Source organism: Caretta caretta, chromosome 12, assembly GCF_965140235.1.
Source record: "Caretta caretta isolate rCarCar2 chromosome 12, rCarCar1.hap1, whole genome shotgun sequence".
In the NCBI taxonomy this organism is placed as follows: Eukaryota; Metazoa; Chordata; order Testudines; family Cheloniidae; genus Caretta; species Caretta caretta.
Genome location: NC_134217.1, coordinates 13899396 through 13916185, shown reverse-complemented (window position 1 = coordinate 13916185; position 16790 = coordinate 13899396). Strand labels below are relative to the sequence as shown.

General features: G+C 37.7%; 1 protein-coding gene across 9 annotated transcripts in view; it reads right to left on the bottom strand.

Annotated features, from left to right (window-relative positions):
- RPGRIP1L (RPGRIP1 like) overlaps positions 1–16790 on the bottom strand; it is a 141483-nt gene that overhangs the window by 98833 nt on the left and 25860 nt on the right. For 8 of the 9 annotated variants that reach the window (XM_075118353.1, XM_075118352.1, XM_075118351.1 and 5 more), the window contains 3 exons: positions 9915–10020; positions 4345–4491; positions 2873–2946 (listed from right to left, as the gene is read on the bottom strand). In XM_075118353.1, coding sequence (XP_074974454.1) covers positions 2873–2946; positions 4345–4491; positions 9915–10020 — 327 coding nt within the window. The remainder of the gene's footprint in view (positions 1–2872; positions 2947–4344; positions 4492–9914; positions 10021–16790) is intronic. The other variant, XR_012664555.1, reaches the window with a different exon arrangement.

The following is a 16790-nucleotide window of genomic DNA, read 5'->3' as shown; positions in this document are numbered from 1 at the left end:
TGGAGAGGTTTCCTTGAATCCATGGTACCAGCAATTTTGGGAAACATGTAGACTTACATTATTCATGTTTTGACTGACTGACTAATGTGAAGAAGGGATTACTTTGACATAAATTATAACTAGTTAAATCTTAAACAAAAAAAGTCATATGTCCTTAATCTTCACTTATCCAAAGAAGCAGAAGAAGAAAAAGAAGAAACTGCAAGTTTTTGTGAGTATGCTGCTACGTAGGTTTCCATCTATATTCACTATTACTACAGCTGTTTAATTGCTACATAACAAAATACAGGTCCACATTATTTCAGTTGTCAAAAATGCTATGCTCCAGTGCCCTTCATACCAGCACAAAGGTCACCAATAGTTGTTCTGCCAATAATATCAGAATTTGGATTATTTAAATTAAGAACAAATTTAGAAGCCAGTCCTTTCCAAGCCCACAGAACGCGAATGTTAATATGTATAAATTAGTCTGAATTCAGTCCATAGCTATCTTCTCCTCTAAATTTAGGGTTACATTCCATTTGAATTTATGTGGGATTTCTTTTGAAATTATTATATTCGACCACACTTGGAGCCATCTGGGTAACTATAAATGGTAAGCCACATCTGAAACCATTTCCTTTGCATGGATTGTGTGCATGACCAGATCTGCATTACAAGAGCCTATGAAAACAATCCATACAACCCTGTTATTCATGCAACTCGTTTTCTTGGATGTTGCCTAAATAATAAGACTTCACTGACAAACTCATACTTGTGTAAGCAGTGTTGTGGTAGCTATGTTGATCCCAGGATATTAGAGAGAGAAGGTGGGCAAGGTAATATCTTTTATTGGATCAACTTCTAAGTTTTCAAGTTTACGGAGAGCTCTTATTCAGAAGCTTGAAAGCTTGTCTCTCTCACCAACAGAAGTTGGTCCACTAAAAGATATTACCTCACCACATTGCCTCTCTAAAACTCATACTTGCTCTCTGTAAAGTCTTGAGGCCAAAGCCTGCACTCCTGGCTTCAGCAAAACTCCCACTGACTTCAAACGATGTTTCTGTGAATAAGGCATAGGTAAGGAATGCAGAGTTTGACCCTGTTATTTTCTAGCTCCTACATCATGTTATCAACCCTTTGGCATCTGTGGTCACTGGTATGTCCACTGCTAGCAACAACAGTAGATATAGGGGCAATCCATATGTGTAACAACATTGGAACTACAGAACCAAAGGTATAGCACAACCAGTTTGCTTCCAGTTTATTGGCACTGGAAATTTACCTGTCTTCACTGGCTTTTTCTCTACAATATATTCTTTTATATTTGAAGGGACAGTGGAATGAATTGGATAAATGAAGTTATGGATGAACAGAGGGGTTATCTGAGGGAGGGAGGAATAACCATGTGGCAGTTAACCGGGGGTTTCAGTTTACTGGGATCTGGTTAAGTAAAGTTTTAATTTATCAGTTTATTTTAAAGATCTATTCTTTTTAGTTGCCCCACTTAATCTTGAAAGGCAAGAGATAACTTCAAAACAAGATTACAAGCTGTTGCTTTACCAAAAGTTATTTCTTTGCATTATTGAACAGGAGGAATTATGGCGTAATAAGAAATATTAATTCACCATTTAAAAGCCAAAGGAATCCACAACATCGAACCTCAGCAACAGACAACTGACAAAACCATTCTTTCTATATATAAAGCTTCTTCACATAGAGAGCTGTCATTACCCACTTAGTCTTAAAACAATCCTTAAAAGCAATTGGTTCTCAGCTTTCACCTATTTACATTTTTGTTTGTTTCTTAGCATGAAGGTAACAAATGTAACAACTCAGCAAATAATATCAGATGTTATTGTATTTACTTCCCAGAGGTCCTCTAAGAGTTGCCAAGTTGACAAACTGCAAAATACAAGTTCAAAAATCATTTATTTATTTTTGGGGGGGGTGTGGAGGGAGGGAAGAGAAAAAGACTTCTAGCATTCTGGCTACTTCCCCAGGAAACTAATTAACTTTACAGTATGTCCCTTATTATTTTAATTGTTCTACCTGGACAGAAAAGGTCATGTTCTCCTTCTATTAGAAGAAAGACTGTTGCCTTCAATACATGAAAAGTTTATTTCTACATCACTTTTTTCTCATTAAACTTTTGCAAATTGACTAATTATTTCAATTTTCTATTCTGCATTAGAGACTGAGTTGCACCTTATCAACCTTCATGTTCAGAAGATTTAGCATTTTAATGTTTTATTTATGTGATTTTAAACACTGCTGACAGGATTTACACAGGCTATTATCTCCAAGAGACTTCACATAAGCTTCAAGCAGAACCAGCACAAAGGAAACAATTGCTATTAAAATAAACACAATTAGAAAATGTCACCAAAACTGTCACAAACATTAGCCTCACTTCACCTCTACTGCAGGGATGGGAGGAGTAAATCAAGAAATTATTATCCAAGAAAATAAATTTAATCTGCAGAATCCTACGTCCAGAGATACATGGATTCCTTATCATTCAAAAAGCAGCCACTTACACTGTTTCTAATGTAAATTCACACCTACTCCTGAACATCTTGCTTGATGGTCAAAATTATACAACCTATACTACTGTCTGTTCCTTAACGGATTTTTTTTTACATGAGTTTAATACCGGAAGAGCACTGGATTGACAGTCCTGGAGGCTCAAGCCCTTTCTTTGTCAACAAAATAGATGCAACACAGGCATGGCAGCGTAAGTTTCTATGTACGCTTATGGATAAGAGAATCCCTAGGAACTGGAGTGAGAAATAGTTAAGTGTGTGTGTGTGTATATATATATATATAAAAAGAGGAGCTAGGAAACAAGAAAAAGAGTCAAGTGACATTAAAAAAATCATTTGTAATTTACCTGTTATATAGTTTATCATAATTTTCCTTTAAAAGATCCCTCTCCTTTTCTAGGTCATTAATTCTATCCTGCAGCTAAAATGAAGAAGAAAACTACATGTAATGCACAGCACAGGAGAAAATAAAAACAAGTTATAAAGGTGATTAGCAAAGATCTGTAGAAACTGTCAAACGTGCTTTTAATTTTTTAATTCAGCATTGTGTGTAATAGTCTCTTAGAAGCATAAAAATAATATTTTTCTTCCACCAATGTATTTCCACTTGGACAACAATTACTTTTTTCATGTTTATGGAGATGAAATTAACAAGTCTGGTCTGTGTTTAATACCAGCATCTAATTACATTGTGGTTTATGTCAAAAAGATTTGTTTTTGGCACTAACAAATCGTGATGATCTTAGTACTGTTCTAGGAATGGTGTTAGCTAGTTAGTGGCTTCTGTTTAGTTAATTTTGTTTTGAACCAGCCAAACAAAAACAGATATTATTGACTGCTTGCTTTCAAAATGTCTATTGAAGGGAGATAAGAATTTTAAAGCCACTAAACATTTAAAAAAATTAAGAACTTTCCCAAGTATATTATAACTATTTAGAGGTTAAACTCATTATATGGGATGAGTTTCTTTAAGCTTAAGCTTTGTCAATGTAACAATAAATTCACAATGAGCCAACCTTTAGGCATGACTAAATGTAGCAAGATATACAATGGAAGAACCTGAATATGATCCTGCAAACCCCTTCTCCTGCACATAGTCAATGGACCTACTAAGGGAATAAGGAATGGACTGAAGGATCGGGCCCTAAGCCTGGATCAATGGTGACTGTGGCACTTCTATTCTTCTGGCAAGAGGAGCTCAGGAACAGAAAAAGTGACTGATTTGAACTTCCAGGTGGAAAGGACAGTCATCTGTTATGTGAAAACATCATTTTAAAAGATTTTAGGTAGATGTTCAAACTTGCTGTAATTCAAAAATGTGGTGCTAAGAAATCTCAGTAAAAATTAATCAAGAAAATATGTACCATGGCTGTTTTTTGGAACAAATTTTTCTAAATACTAATGCTTACCTGAATACTCCTCTAACTTTAAGCACGTCTCACAAGCATAGGAAATATTTTGAAATGTACAATATCTCGGATACATGTAACAGAACTCACTATATTAAAATAAACAAATTTTCACCAATAAATGAAGTCAGCCCAATATCACCATGAAAGTTCAAATGTATGCAGAAAAACAGAGGTCAAATATGTAGACGGCCTATTAAAACAAGCAGCAAGTGTAGATATAATTTCTAGACATATGGAGTCAGAAGTTAAATCTATACTATACTTTCTCTTAACCAAAAAGAGAAGGGGCAGTGATTTGCAGAGCAACATTTAGATAATCTTTTTAATTGAAAGTATAATTCTCTCACTAAATATTTCCAGAATTAGATTTGAATGTAGATCAATGCCTGAGCCATATGGAATCTCACCTCTTCTATCATTTGTTTTGAAAAAGTCATCGACTGTAATTCTTTCTCAAGATGGAGGCACTTTAAACGCTGTTCTTTAAGCTGCAGACTGAGTTCATTCCCGTTTGCCATTAAAGCATCATGGCTGGCCTTAAGGTTCCTTTGATTCTATAAAAAGGAATGGAGAAGAAAAAAAGAAAAAGTTAAGCTTCCGATAACAACACAATGATGAAATAATTCCTGAGTTATAAATATGTATATATTCAAATGGTAGCTGATCTTGCAAACCGGCACATAATACACATTTTCAACTCAGCCAACAGGAGGCACTCTTGAACTAAGTTTGACCCTGACCCCCTGTAGAAACTGAAAGGTCAGTGTCAGCACACATGGCCAACAGAAAGGTGGTGTTTTTTCCTCTCCTCAGCATTAACATCTTACAGTTAGTTGTGATGAGAAGGACCAAAACTACATCTGTTAAAGCAACTAAAACATTTTGCTGTGGTTACGGTGGTTAGATGTGCTGACCAAAAACACTGCAATAACAAGCAAAAGTTAAGGCTGACCACAGCTATGCTAATCGCAGAACTTGACAGCTCTGCTAACCCATAGTTTTAGATATTCATTTGATTTATATTCACAATTCACTCAGATACATTTCCTTGGAAATGATAATTTAATGACAGGCTTACAATTTCTTTTAAAATTTAACCTACATTGTTGGATTAAATGTAGATACTTTAACCATCCTTAATATTAGTGTAAGATGCTGGTAGAACCCCATTTCCAGAATATTACTGATGATTATATCCCTCATATTTCACAGTGTTTTAGTAACACCGATTCATTATAAAGACTTTCACTGTAAATCACATTCAGACAAATATGGCTGTTAGGCTGTTTTGTTTCTGGCCAGTCTGCTATTTAACATTCTCTAAACCTAACATGTAATTATATAAATATAGGAGTCTTTTATGGATGGTTTTGGATGGGGGAAGTTAGTTTTCATGTTTTCCACAATTCTATGTCATGTAATATTTTCAGGAGTTTAAGACAGAAACTGATAGAGAATTCTGTGCAATTTTGTTCAGTCTTTTCTGAGGAGTCTACGTGCGGAATAACTACTCTCAAAAATGACTTAAGAAAAAAAAGTCATCCACTTGATCTTTCACCACCCATTTATCCATAAAATAACCCTTACGTAAAGCAGCAAATATGGCAGATGCTCTCATACCAGAGAAATCGCAGAACAAATTAAGAAAAGGAGTACTTGTGGCACCTTAGAGACTAACCAATTTATTTGAGCATGAGCTTTCGTGAACTACAGCTGTAGCTCACGAAAGCTCATGCTCAAATAAATTGGTTAGTCTCTAAGGTGCCACAAGTACTCCTTTTCTTTTTGCGAATACAGACTAACATGGCTGTTACTCTGAAACCAGAACAAATTAAGTATATTATCCATAGTCCTCATCACTTATTTGCAGTCTTTGATTCCTTTCTTAAGAAAGTTATATAACTGCACTTGTATTCCTCCTCTAAAGTCCAGCGAGGGCACCCACTTTAGGCTTCCAGCGCCACAGCCACTGCCTTTCTTTGGGGAAGGCACAGGTCTCTCCACCTTCCGATCAGGGGATTTCCAGGAAGAACAGTTCCCTAACCATACTTTGGCTTCACTAGAAACAGGCAGACAGGCCTGCTTTGCTTTCTCCTCAGAGATGGCAGACAGTGTAATTATCAACACTTAGAAATTACCACAGTATTTTCTAAGCATGCACGTTTATTCTTAAGGTAAGAGCATTACAGAGAAAACATACTAAAAACAAATCATACAATCTACACCCATGCCAATAAGCTTACCAAAGATCACCAACAAGGATTCTTGGTTGGTGATTAGTCTATCAAACCCCACAAGTTTTTTTCCTGTGATTACAAGTTCATCACAGCTTCAGCTCAGAACAAACCTGCTCATGTATCTGAGCCCCCTCCTATCTTCAGTTTGGGTCTTTGAAGTGACCATGAATAGATAATTGGACAGACAATAAGTTTCTGTCCAAGGTGCGGCTTCAAAAGAATGGATCCTGGGGTGGGTCATTTGCATTCCCCCTCCTCCCAAGTATTTCCTAGAAATCCCCCTACTTTGCATAGCACATTGTTTCAAAGAGTCCTTTCAAGCGCATAACACATCCTTGGGTTTACATTAAATAATTTAACACAATAACAAATAAGTATTTGCATTTTTAATACGATGAACTCCTAAAATTAATTCCAAAAGGTTAAACTAGGCTATTGCAGGATATTGTCATATCTGTCACACTCCCTTGCCTTCTTCCCCATCTTATATCTCTGTACATTATTTGCTACCTTCTTTAAAGAGAAAAAAAAAACCCTGACAAAATATGTTGAGAACTCTCTGCCCCACCTTCTTTCCACTCATTTCCCTTCTTCTCAAACTCCTCTCCTTTTCCCCAATCATCAGCCTTGATGTCCTCCATTTCTAATCTCTTCCCTTCCAACTTCCTTACTTACATTACCCTTCTACTCAACCCCTCCCTTGCCCTACTTCTCAACCTCTCATTATCCTATGGTTTTTCCCTCTCTCAAAATATATATGCCCTCAACTCTCCTATCCTCAGTAAATATATAAATACATAAAAATCCCTCAATATTACCTGCATTTCCATATACCACCCCATCTTTCTCCTTCTCTTCATCTCTCAAATCACTGAACATACAGTCTACAATCAATGTATCGATTTTCTCTTGTCCTAGTCTGTCTCAGATCCCTTCTAATGTGGCTTCCGACCTTTTTAAACTTTACTGAAACTTCATGCACTAGAATTTCTAATAACCAACTTCCAGACAACCTAGGGCCTCTACGGCTATCCTCATCTTCCACAATCTCTCAGCTCTTTTTGATACATACTGTCAATCCTGCTCTTGATATCTGGGGTGAAAACCTGGTTCCATTAAAGTCCATGGGAGTTTTGCTATTGACTTCAACGAGGTCAGGATTTCACTCTTTATCTTCACTGGTCTTTCAAGACACAGTCTTCTTCTGGCTCTTCTTCTACAACTCTGTACATTCTTTCAGCATCTCTTATAGTGGGTTCTCCTCCTCTCCTCCCCTACTCTCTGTGGCAGTTCCCTAGGGCTTTGCCCTTGGCCCTTTTCTGTTCTCCTTTTATACCCTGTCTCAAGCTGGTAACTGGGTTGGTGATTTCTAGTTTTTTGGATTTCACTGGTGTCTGGCACTTTATCCTTTGGGGAACATGCCTGCACATAAAAAGATAAAGGGCTTGATTTTGATTGCACTTACACTGGTGTAAATCAGGAGTAACTTCATCGAGATTAATGGTGCTACACTGCGGTAAAAGTACCCCAGAGAATCAGGCCACAGAATCAAATTGGATCTCAATTACATCTGTGCAATCAATAGTTGCCCTGGGGTAAGTGAGAGCAGAATTAATTCCTTAGAATTAAAACTGGAAACGACATAAAATAATAATTTAGCAAGTTTCGCTCTACGGTTCATGAAATCCAGAATATCAGTTTCAGAACCAAGACCTCTTTATTTTTTTAATATTCGTATAAGGGATAGTAAATAAATAATCAGAAGAGAGTTTCTGGGCCCCTCAGTATTTCTAAGCAGACTGATTCTTTCATCCAGACGGCCCACACAAGGACAACTGTCACTATATTAAAACACTTTCTCTATGCGTGTATGATAACATGGATATATTTCAGGCCATTAGCTAGTAGGATCTTCAGCTTTTATCATCCCCTGGTTGCACAGTAAATGTGCTGGTCCAGATTAAAAGGGAAAATGGGTAGATAGTATTTGCATTTCAACTGGTGGAAATTGAAAGTACATATTAATTAATTTCAATATTTATGAAAACAAATATACTTCTGAAAAACATATCACTACTGAATGGTGCTACACTGTCTATGTGTGCTGGTTTGCTATTCACATTAGAAATTCTGTGCTGTTTTCTATGATTAGTTACATTTCATAATTATTACGAAAACTGTGTGTGTCTTATTCATTTTTTTCAGGATGATAACTTTATCTCAGGGTTTTCTGGCTGTAGCAAATACTTGAGCTTTGTTCTTTAAGTTTAAAGACACCCATACAGACTCATGATGGAGCTATAGCCCTCTACTTCAGTTGCTTGTTATTTATTCTGTATTTACCGATCCCTTATTCGGCACTGTTAATGCTGCAACTGTCCATCAAAGGTGTCTTTGGCTTGAAGTTTTAAAAATGTGTCACTCTTATTTCAGTAAGTTTTCTGGCTTAGAAACTTATGGTTTGTTGGATCACTATTTCAGTTTGCAACTGTGAAGGAAGTTTGCACATGCATAAAACAGAAAATCTATTGCTTATAAGAATTTGAAAGAAAGGTTTAACTTCAAAAAAGGCCAAAATATTTGAATAATATTTCACTTACTATGACACCCCTGTCAGATGTGAGAAACAATAGCCCCAAACTATACCTCTTATAAACAACAAATATATCTGGTACTGCTGCACTTTAAGGAGGGGGACCCCCTCTAGGCGCACAGGTTCATTGCCTGAAGGGTCCAAACAGCACAGAGGGGAAATGGTTAGCTGCCTCACTGCCATTGTCCCACTTCTACCTGGACCAGCACAGGGCCCTCCATGGGTATACGTGAGAGGGGAAGTTGGAGAAGGCGGCAAGGATATGGACCTTCAGACCATGTATGGAGTCCACCATGTAGCAAACAGCCTTACTTCTGGTGGTTATTTTACAGAAAATTATGCTTCATGTGATATAAACTTGTCCTTAAAAATGGTTTCCCTTATATTATAGGCCAGGGGTCGGCAAACTTTCATAAGCGGTGTGCCGAGTCTTCATTTATTCACTCTAATTTAAGGTTTCGCGTGCCAGTAATACATTTTAAGATCTCTTTCTATAAGTCTATAATATATAACTATTGTTGTATGTAAAGTAAATAAGGGTTTTAAAATGTTTAAAGAAAAGGAGTACTTGTGGCACCTTAGAGACTACTCTGAAACCTGTTAAAATGTTTAAGAAGCTTCATTTAAAATTAAATTAAAATGCAGAGCCCCCCGGACCGGTGGCCAGGACCCGGGCAGTGTGAGTGCCACTGAAAATCAGCTTGCATTCTGCCTTTGGCACGTGTGACATAGGTTGCCTACTCCTGTTACAGACACAAGTAAAAGCCAATCCACGAACAGCCACATTTATGTTTTATCAACACTCAGCTCCAGCCCCATATTTCAAATTCACACTGAAACCAACATTTGTTTTATGAAACCCTGTTTTAGAAAGTTTTCAATCATTACCTGAGACAGCTGGAAATCTACAGTTTACCTGTATAATGAAAACTGGACCACACCAAACCCTTGCACTCCCATGGATGAGCTCACTGCATACATGCAAGATCTGTAGGGCCTGCTGGACCCTTCTGCAAAACTACTTTAACACTGGAAACATTGTAAATTTCAGGTAGCATGCATGCAATATTTTATTCCATCAATTCTCAAGTGTTCAGTGTTGTCATATGATGTGAGAATGGAATGTTACTGATTGCGAGTTAGTTACCTCTTGAAGCTGAAGAAATTTCCCTTCCATTGCTGCGAGAGCATTGCCTTTTTCCATCAGTTGTTTGTGGAGTTTTATCATTTCCACATTGTCCCGAATGTTTAACCTTCAAAATTGTATAAAAAATAAACTCAGTGAGATATAAGGTACAATAGCAGTCTTATTAGTTTTGCCTTGAAAATTTAAAACCTCTTGCAAACCAGTTTTTCATGGCTTCTTACTTCCACAACACACTTGGGGGAAGGTTTAGCGTGTAATAGCCAACTTAATTCCTTCTTTTAAAATTTAAATTATAGATTTTAAGTAATTCCACATTTTACTGGAAGATGACATGTAAATATCAATCATTATTTGGACATGTTTGTTGACAATATCAAAACTACAGATATACTGCAGTGCAGGGAGTAATCCTATGCTTAAAGCAGAAGGATTATATATTTTGCAATCTATCCACTTTCTTTAAAAGTATGTGGTCATAGGATTACTACTTATTGGAATTTCCTCTCCGAGTTTAAACTTTTTAAATATTTCCAAGAAAAGTGACTTAGCATTTTACATAGATAATACCCTAAGACCAGCATTCAAATCAGCTGCAGATGTGTCTTTAACTATATAAAAACACATAACATCTATGCAGAAACTCTATATGCCTACAATTCTGTTATATATTTCCCCTGCTGAGTTTTAATTGAGAATGCATTATTTAATAGGAAAAGCTTGTGAAAGGTTATCACAGATCTAAAAAAATGTTTCGAATTTTTTTTTACCTCAAAACAGATAAAGTTGATCTCATTGGTAGATACGGCTGGAGAGTAGGGATAGGATAGAGAGGGACCTAGAAAAATTAGAGGATTGGGCCAAAAGAAATCTGATGAGGTTCAACAAGGACAAGTGCAGAATCCTGCACTTAGGACAAAAGAATCCCACGTGCTGCTACAGACTAGGGACTGAGTGGCTAGGCAGAAGTTCTGCAGAAAAGGACCTAGGGGTTACAGTGGACGAGAAGCTGGATATGAGTCAACAGTGTGCCCTTGTTGCCGAGAAGGCCAATGGCATTTTGGGATGTATAAGTAGGGGCATTGCCAGCAGATCGAGGGACATGATCGCTCCCCTCTATTCAGCATTGGTGAGGCCTCATCTGGAGTACTGTGTCCAGTTTTGAGCCCCACACTACAAGAAAGATGTGGAAATATTGGAAAGAGTCCAGCAGAGGGCAACCAAAATGATTAGGGGGCTAGAGCACATGATTTACGAGGACAGGCTGAGGGAACTGGGATTATTTAGTCTGCAGAAGAGAAGAGAAAGGGCGGATTTGATAGCTGCTTTCAACTACCTGAAAGGAGGTTCCAAAGAGGATGGATCTAGACTGTTCTCAGTGGTCCCAGATGACAGAACAAGGAGTAATGGTCTCAAGTTGCAGTGGGGGAGGTTTAGGTTGGATATTAGGAAAAACTTTTTCACTAGGAGGGTGGTAAAACGCTGGAATGGGTTACCTAGGGAGGAGGTACCTAGGGGGAAAGCCGATTGCTGCCGAGGTGCACGTGGGTCGGACAGAACTTCTCTAAGAGGAGAGTCTATTGATAGAGATTCTCTAGGTTTTAGTCAGGAGGAGGGAATGAAAGAGGATAAAGTATGGGCCAAATCAGATGAGAAACATTCACAAAGAATCTGACACATCAGAAAAGGGCAGACAAATAAACAGTGACAAGTTTTTAAAGTGCTTGTACACAAATGCTAGAAGTCTAAATAATAAGATGGATGAACTAGAGTGCCTTGTGTTAAAGGAGGATATTGCTATAATAGGCATCACAGAAACCTGGTGGAGTGAGGACAAATCAATGGGACAAAATCGTTCCCGGGGTACAAAATATATCGGAAGGACAGAACAGGTCGTGCGGGGGTGGGGGGAATGGCACTATATGTGAAAGAAAATGTAGAATCAAATGAAATAAAAATCTTAAATGAATCCACATGTTCCATAGAATCTCTTTGGATAGTAATTCCATGCTCTAATAAGAATATAACAGTAGGGATCTACTATCAACCACCTGACCAGGACAGTGATAGGGACGATGAAATGCTAAGGGAAATTAGAGAGGCTATCAAAATAAAAAACTTAATAATTGTGGGGGATTTCAATTATCCCCATATTGACTGGGTACATGTCACTTCAGGACGAAATGCAGAGAAAAAATTTCTCAATACTTTAAATGACTGCTTCTTGGAGCAGCTGGTACAGGAACCCACAAGGGAAGAGGCAACTCTTGATCTAGTCCTGACTGGAGCGCAGGATCTAGTCCAAGAGGTAACTATAACAGGACCGCTTGGAAAATGTAATACAATAACATTTAACATTCCTGTGGTGGGAAGAACACCTCAACAGCCCAACACTGTGGCATCTAATTTCAGAAAGGCGAACTATGCAAAAATGAGGAGGTTAGTTAAACAGAAATTAAAAGGTACAGTGACTAGAGTGAAATCCCTGCAAGCTGCATGGACACTTTTCAAAGATACCATAATAGAGGCTCAACCCAAATGTATACCCCAAATTAAAAAACACAGTAAAAGAACTAAAAAAGACTGACCGTGGCTTAACAACCATGTAAAAGAAGCAGTGAGAGATAAAAAGGCATCTTTTAAAAAATGGAAGTCACATCCTAGTGAGGTAAATAGAAAGGAGCATAAACATTGCCAAATTAAATGTAAAAATGTAATAAGAAAAGCGAAAAAGGAGTTTGAAGAACAGCTAGCCAAAAACTTAAAAGGTAATAAAATGTTTTTTAAGTACATCAGAAGCAGGAAGCCTGCTAAACAACCAGTGGTGCCCCAGGACAATCAAGATACTTAAAGACGATAAAGTCATCGCGGAGAAACTAAATTAATTCTTTGCTTCAGTCTTCACGGCTGAGGATGTTCAAGAGATTCCCAAACCTGAGCCATCTTTTGTAGGTGACAAATCTGAGGAATTGTCACAGATTGAAATGACACTAGAGGAGGTTTTGGAATTAACTGAGAAACTTAACAGTAACAAGTCACCGGGACCAGATGGCATTCACCCAAGAGTTCTGAAAGAACTCAAATGTGAAATTGCGGAACTATTAACTATGGTTTGTAACCTGTCCTTTAAATCAGCTACTGTACCCAATGACTGGAAGATAGCTAATGAAATGCCAATGTTTAAGAAGTGCTCTAGAGGTGATCCTGGCAATTACAGACCGGTAAGTCTAACTTCAGTACCGGGCAAATTAGTTGAAACAATAGTAAAGAATAAAATTGTCAGACACATAGAACAACGCAAATTGTTGTGCAAAAGTCAACATGGTTTCTGTAAAGGGAGATCATGTCTTACTAATCTATTAGAGTTCTTTGAGGGGGGGGGGGGTCAACAAACATGTGGACAAGGGGGATCCAGTGGACTTAGTGTACTTAGATTTCCAGAAAGCCTTTGACAAGGTACCTCACCAAAGGCTCTGACGTAAATTAAGTTGTCATGGGATAAGAGGGAAGATCCTTTCTTGGATTGAGAACTGGTTAAAAGACAGGAAACAAAGGGTAGGAATAAATGGTAAATTTTCAGAATGGAGAGGGGTAACTAGTGGTGTTCCCCAAGGGTCAGTCCTAGGACCAATCCTATTCAACCTATTCATAAATGATCTGGAGAAAGGAATAAACAGTGAGGTGGTGAAGTTTGCAGAAGATACTAAACTGCTCAAGATAGTTAAGACCAAAGCAGACTGTGAAGAACTTCAAAAAGCTCTCACAAAACTAAGTGATTGGGCAACAAAATGGCAAATGAAATTTAATGTGGATAAACGTAAAGTAATGCACATTGGAAAAAATAACCCCAATTATACATACAATATGATGGGGGCTAATTTAGCTACAACTAATCAGGAGAAAGATCTTGGAAGAGTCATGGATAGTTCTCTGAAGACGTCCACGCAGCGTGCAGCGGCAGTCAAAAAAGCAAATGGGATGTTAGGAATCATTAAAAAGGGGATAGAGAATAAGACGGAGAATATCTTACTGCTCTTATATAAATCCATGGTATGCTCACATCCTGAATACTTCGTACAGCTGTGGTCCCCTCATCTCAAAAAAGATATACTGGCATTAGAAAAGGTTCAGAAAAGGGCAACTAAAATGATTAGGGGTTTGGAACGGGTCCCATATGAGGAGAGATTAAAGAGGCTAGGACTTTTCAGCTTGGAAAAGAAGAGACTAAGGGGGGATACGATAGAGGTGTATAAAATCATGAGTGGTGTGGAGAAAGTGAATAAGGAAAAGTTATTTACTTGTTCCCATAATATAAGAACTAGGGGCCACCAAATGAAATTAATGGTTAACAGGTTTAAAACAAATAAAAGGAAGTTCTTCTTCACTCAGCGCACAGTCAACCTATGGAACTCCTTGCCTGAGGAGGTTGTGAAGGCTAGGACTATAACAGGGTTTAAAAGAGAACTGGATAAATTCATGAAGGTTAAGTCCATTGATGGCTATTAGCCAGGATGGGTTAGGAATGGTGTCCCTAGCCTTTGTTTGTCAGAGGGCGGAGATGGATGGCAGGAGAGAGATCATTAGATCACCTGTTACGTTCACTCCCTCTGGGGCACCTGGCATTGGCCACTGTCGGAAGACAGGATACTGGCCTGGATGGACCTTTGGTCTGACCCAGGATGGCCATTCTTATGTTCTTATGTGGTGGAATCTCCTTCCTTAGAGGTTTTTAAGGTCAGGCTTGACAAAGCCCTGGCTGGGATGATTTACTTGGGGATTGGTCCTGCTTTGAGCAGAGGGTTGGACTAGACAACCTCCCGAGGTTTCTTCCAACCCTGATATTCTATGATTCTATGATTATTTTTTGCATATATTTCAAGCTCAACAAAAAGAAACCCCTGAACAGCTTTTTACAAATACAAAATAGAGTGACATAAAAATTAGACTATAGCAATAGTCCAATAGTCTATCACAGACTATTAGAAAAATTGTCACAATGCCATGCTGGAAACAGAAAATGGACTACGAAGCTTACACATCTGTAAACCAGCTGAGGACTTGAAATACTTACTCTTATTCTTTAAAATATTGAAGTTCATTGTGTTTTGGTATTGCCCAGTAAATTGTCCTTACACAAATGATAAACAAGCTCATGAACCTGGGATCTTCCCCAAGAAACAACCTAACAAAACGCTAAAATAATCACGTGTCCAAAACATGTTATCTATATAAAGTTGTAGTGCATATAAAGAGCAGCATTGTCTCTTACTAGCTATTTAAAAGCTAATGTAGTGGCACATTTTTATTAATCTTGTTTCACCAAACAACACTGATCCCTTCAAACGCTTTTTACAGGAGTTTTTTTTTTTTTTTTTTTTTTTTAAGTAAATGAAAGGAGCAGATGATAATGGGATTTATGATGTGCAGATGTAACTCCAATGGCTCTGGACAATCCAAATTAACCATTATCTTCAACAGTGACAAACAGTATTTGATTTGAATGGTTTTGCCAATCCTTATTAACACATCAACCCTTCAAAATCAGGAAAAATTTATGAGAATTGAGTTTAGTTTTGACAATTCTGACAATATCTAACTACACATAGTTGCTAGCTACTGAAAGTAAATGACACTTATTTTTAAGCAATGTATGGATTTTAATATATATTTTCTCAAATATTTACAAAGGCAAGGGCATCAAGTTTTTCCTCTCAGACATGCAACATTTTCATGTTACTCCTATTAAATGGCTGTGTTCTGGCTGATCAGGTACATGGGTGAACACCTGAAAGCCTGCTGGCAGTGGTGGGAACACATAGCAGAAGCTGCCTTTCCTATTTTGCTTCTCCTATAAAACCATGGAGAGATATCTCCTCAGGTCTTCCACAACTGACATCACAGAGCAGCAGCTGAAGAGACAGTGGTCCCTACGAATAGTGTATGTATATATACTTAAGTGGTCATCTGGACAAAGCACAGTACCTCATCCCAATTATTCTGTCTCTGAGCAGAAATAGTTTATGCAAAGGGATCATAAGTCTAATATGAAGCAGAATATGAGCACATATTAATGCTGTATTTTCCCTTTATAGCCAAAATTTGGTCCAAAATAACTTGCTCTGTCCCCTCCCTCTCCTCGTCTCCCAAAAAAGTTCCAGGTGAGAATAAAGAAAGTTCATTTAATATTATGGGCTTACTTTCTTCTCATTTGCATATCAATTACACCAGTGAAATTAAATCAGAAATGGCTCCATTGAGGTTACATTAATGTCACTGAAATCTGCAAACTATCAAATGTAACAACACTGAGACAGCAGTCAATGGATATTTCTTGAAGACAGCTCCTATTGCCATATCAAGTAAGAAAACAGCTCTCAACTCTTTCCATATGGTTAGCCCATGTTCAAACAGAAAACAACTTTCAGGAGCTCTTCCCTCTCTATTCAGAGGTAAAGAAAGAGAAAATAAGAGAACTGGCCACCAATATTTTTCAGTAGAACAGGATCAGTCTCCCATCAATGCCCCAGGAATTAATTCAGGTTAACTTTAATCATGGAAGTAAAAAAAAAATATCATCACCACAGTGTATACTTTTGTCATTTCTCCAAACACATTTGAAATGACAAAACTATATACTGCCTTAAGTCATGTCCATTAGTCCATTAACACTTTTAATAGGCAAAAAGAAAAGGAGTACTTGTGGCACCTCAGCGACTAACAAATTTATTTGAGCATAAGCTTTCATGAGCTACAGCTCAGTTCATTGGATGCATGCAGTGGAAAATACAGTCGGGAGATTTATATACACAGAGAACATGAAACAATGGGTGTTACCATACACACTGTAACAAGAGTGATCAGGTAAGGTGAGCTATTACC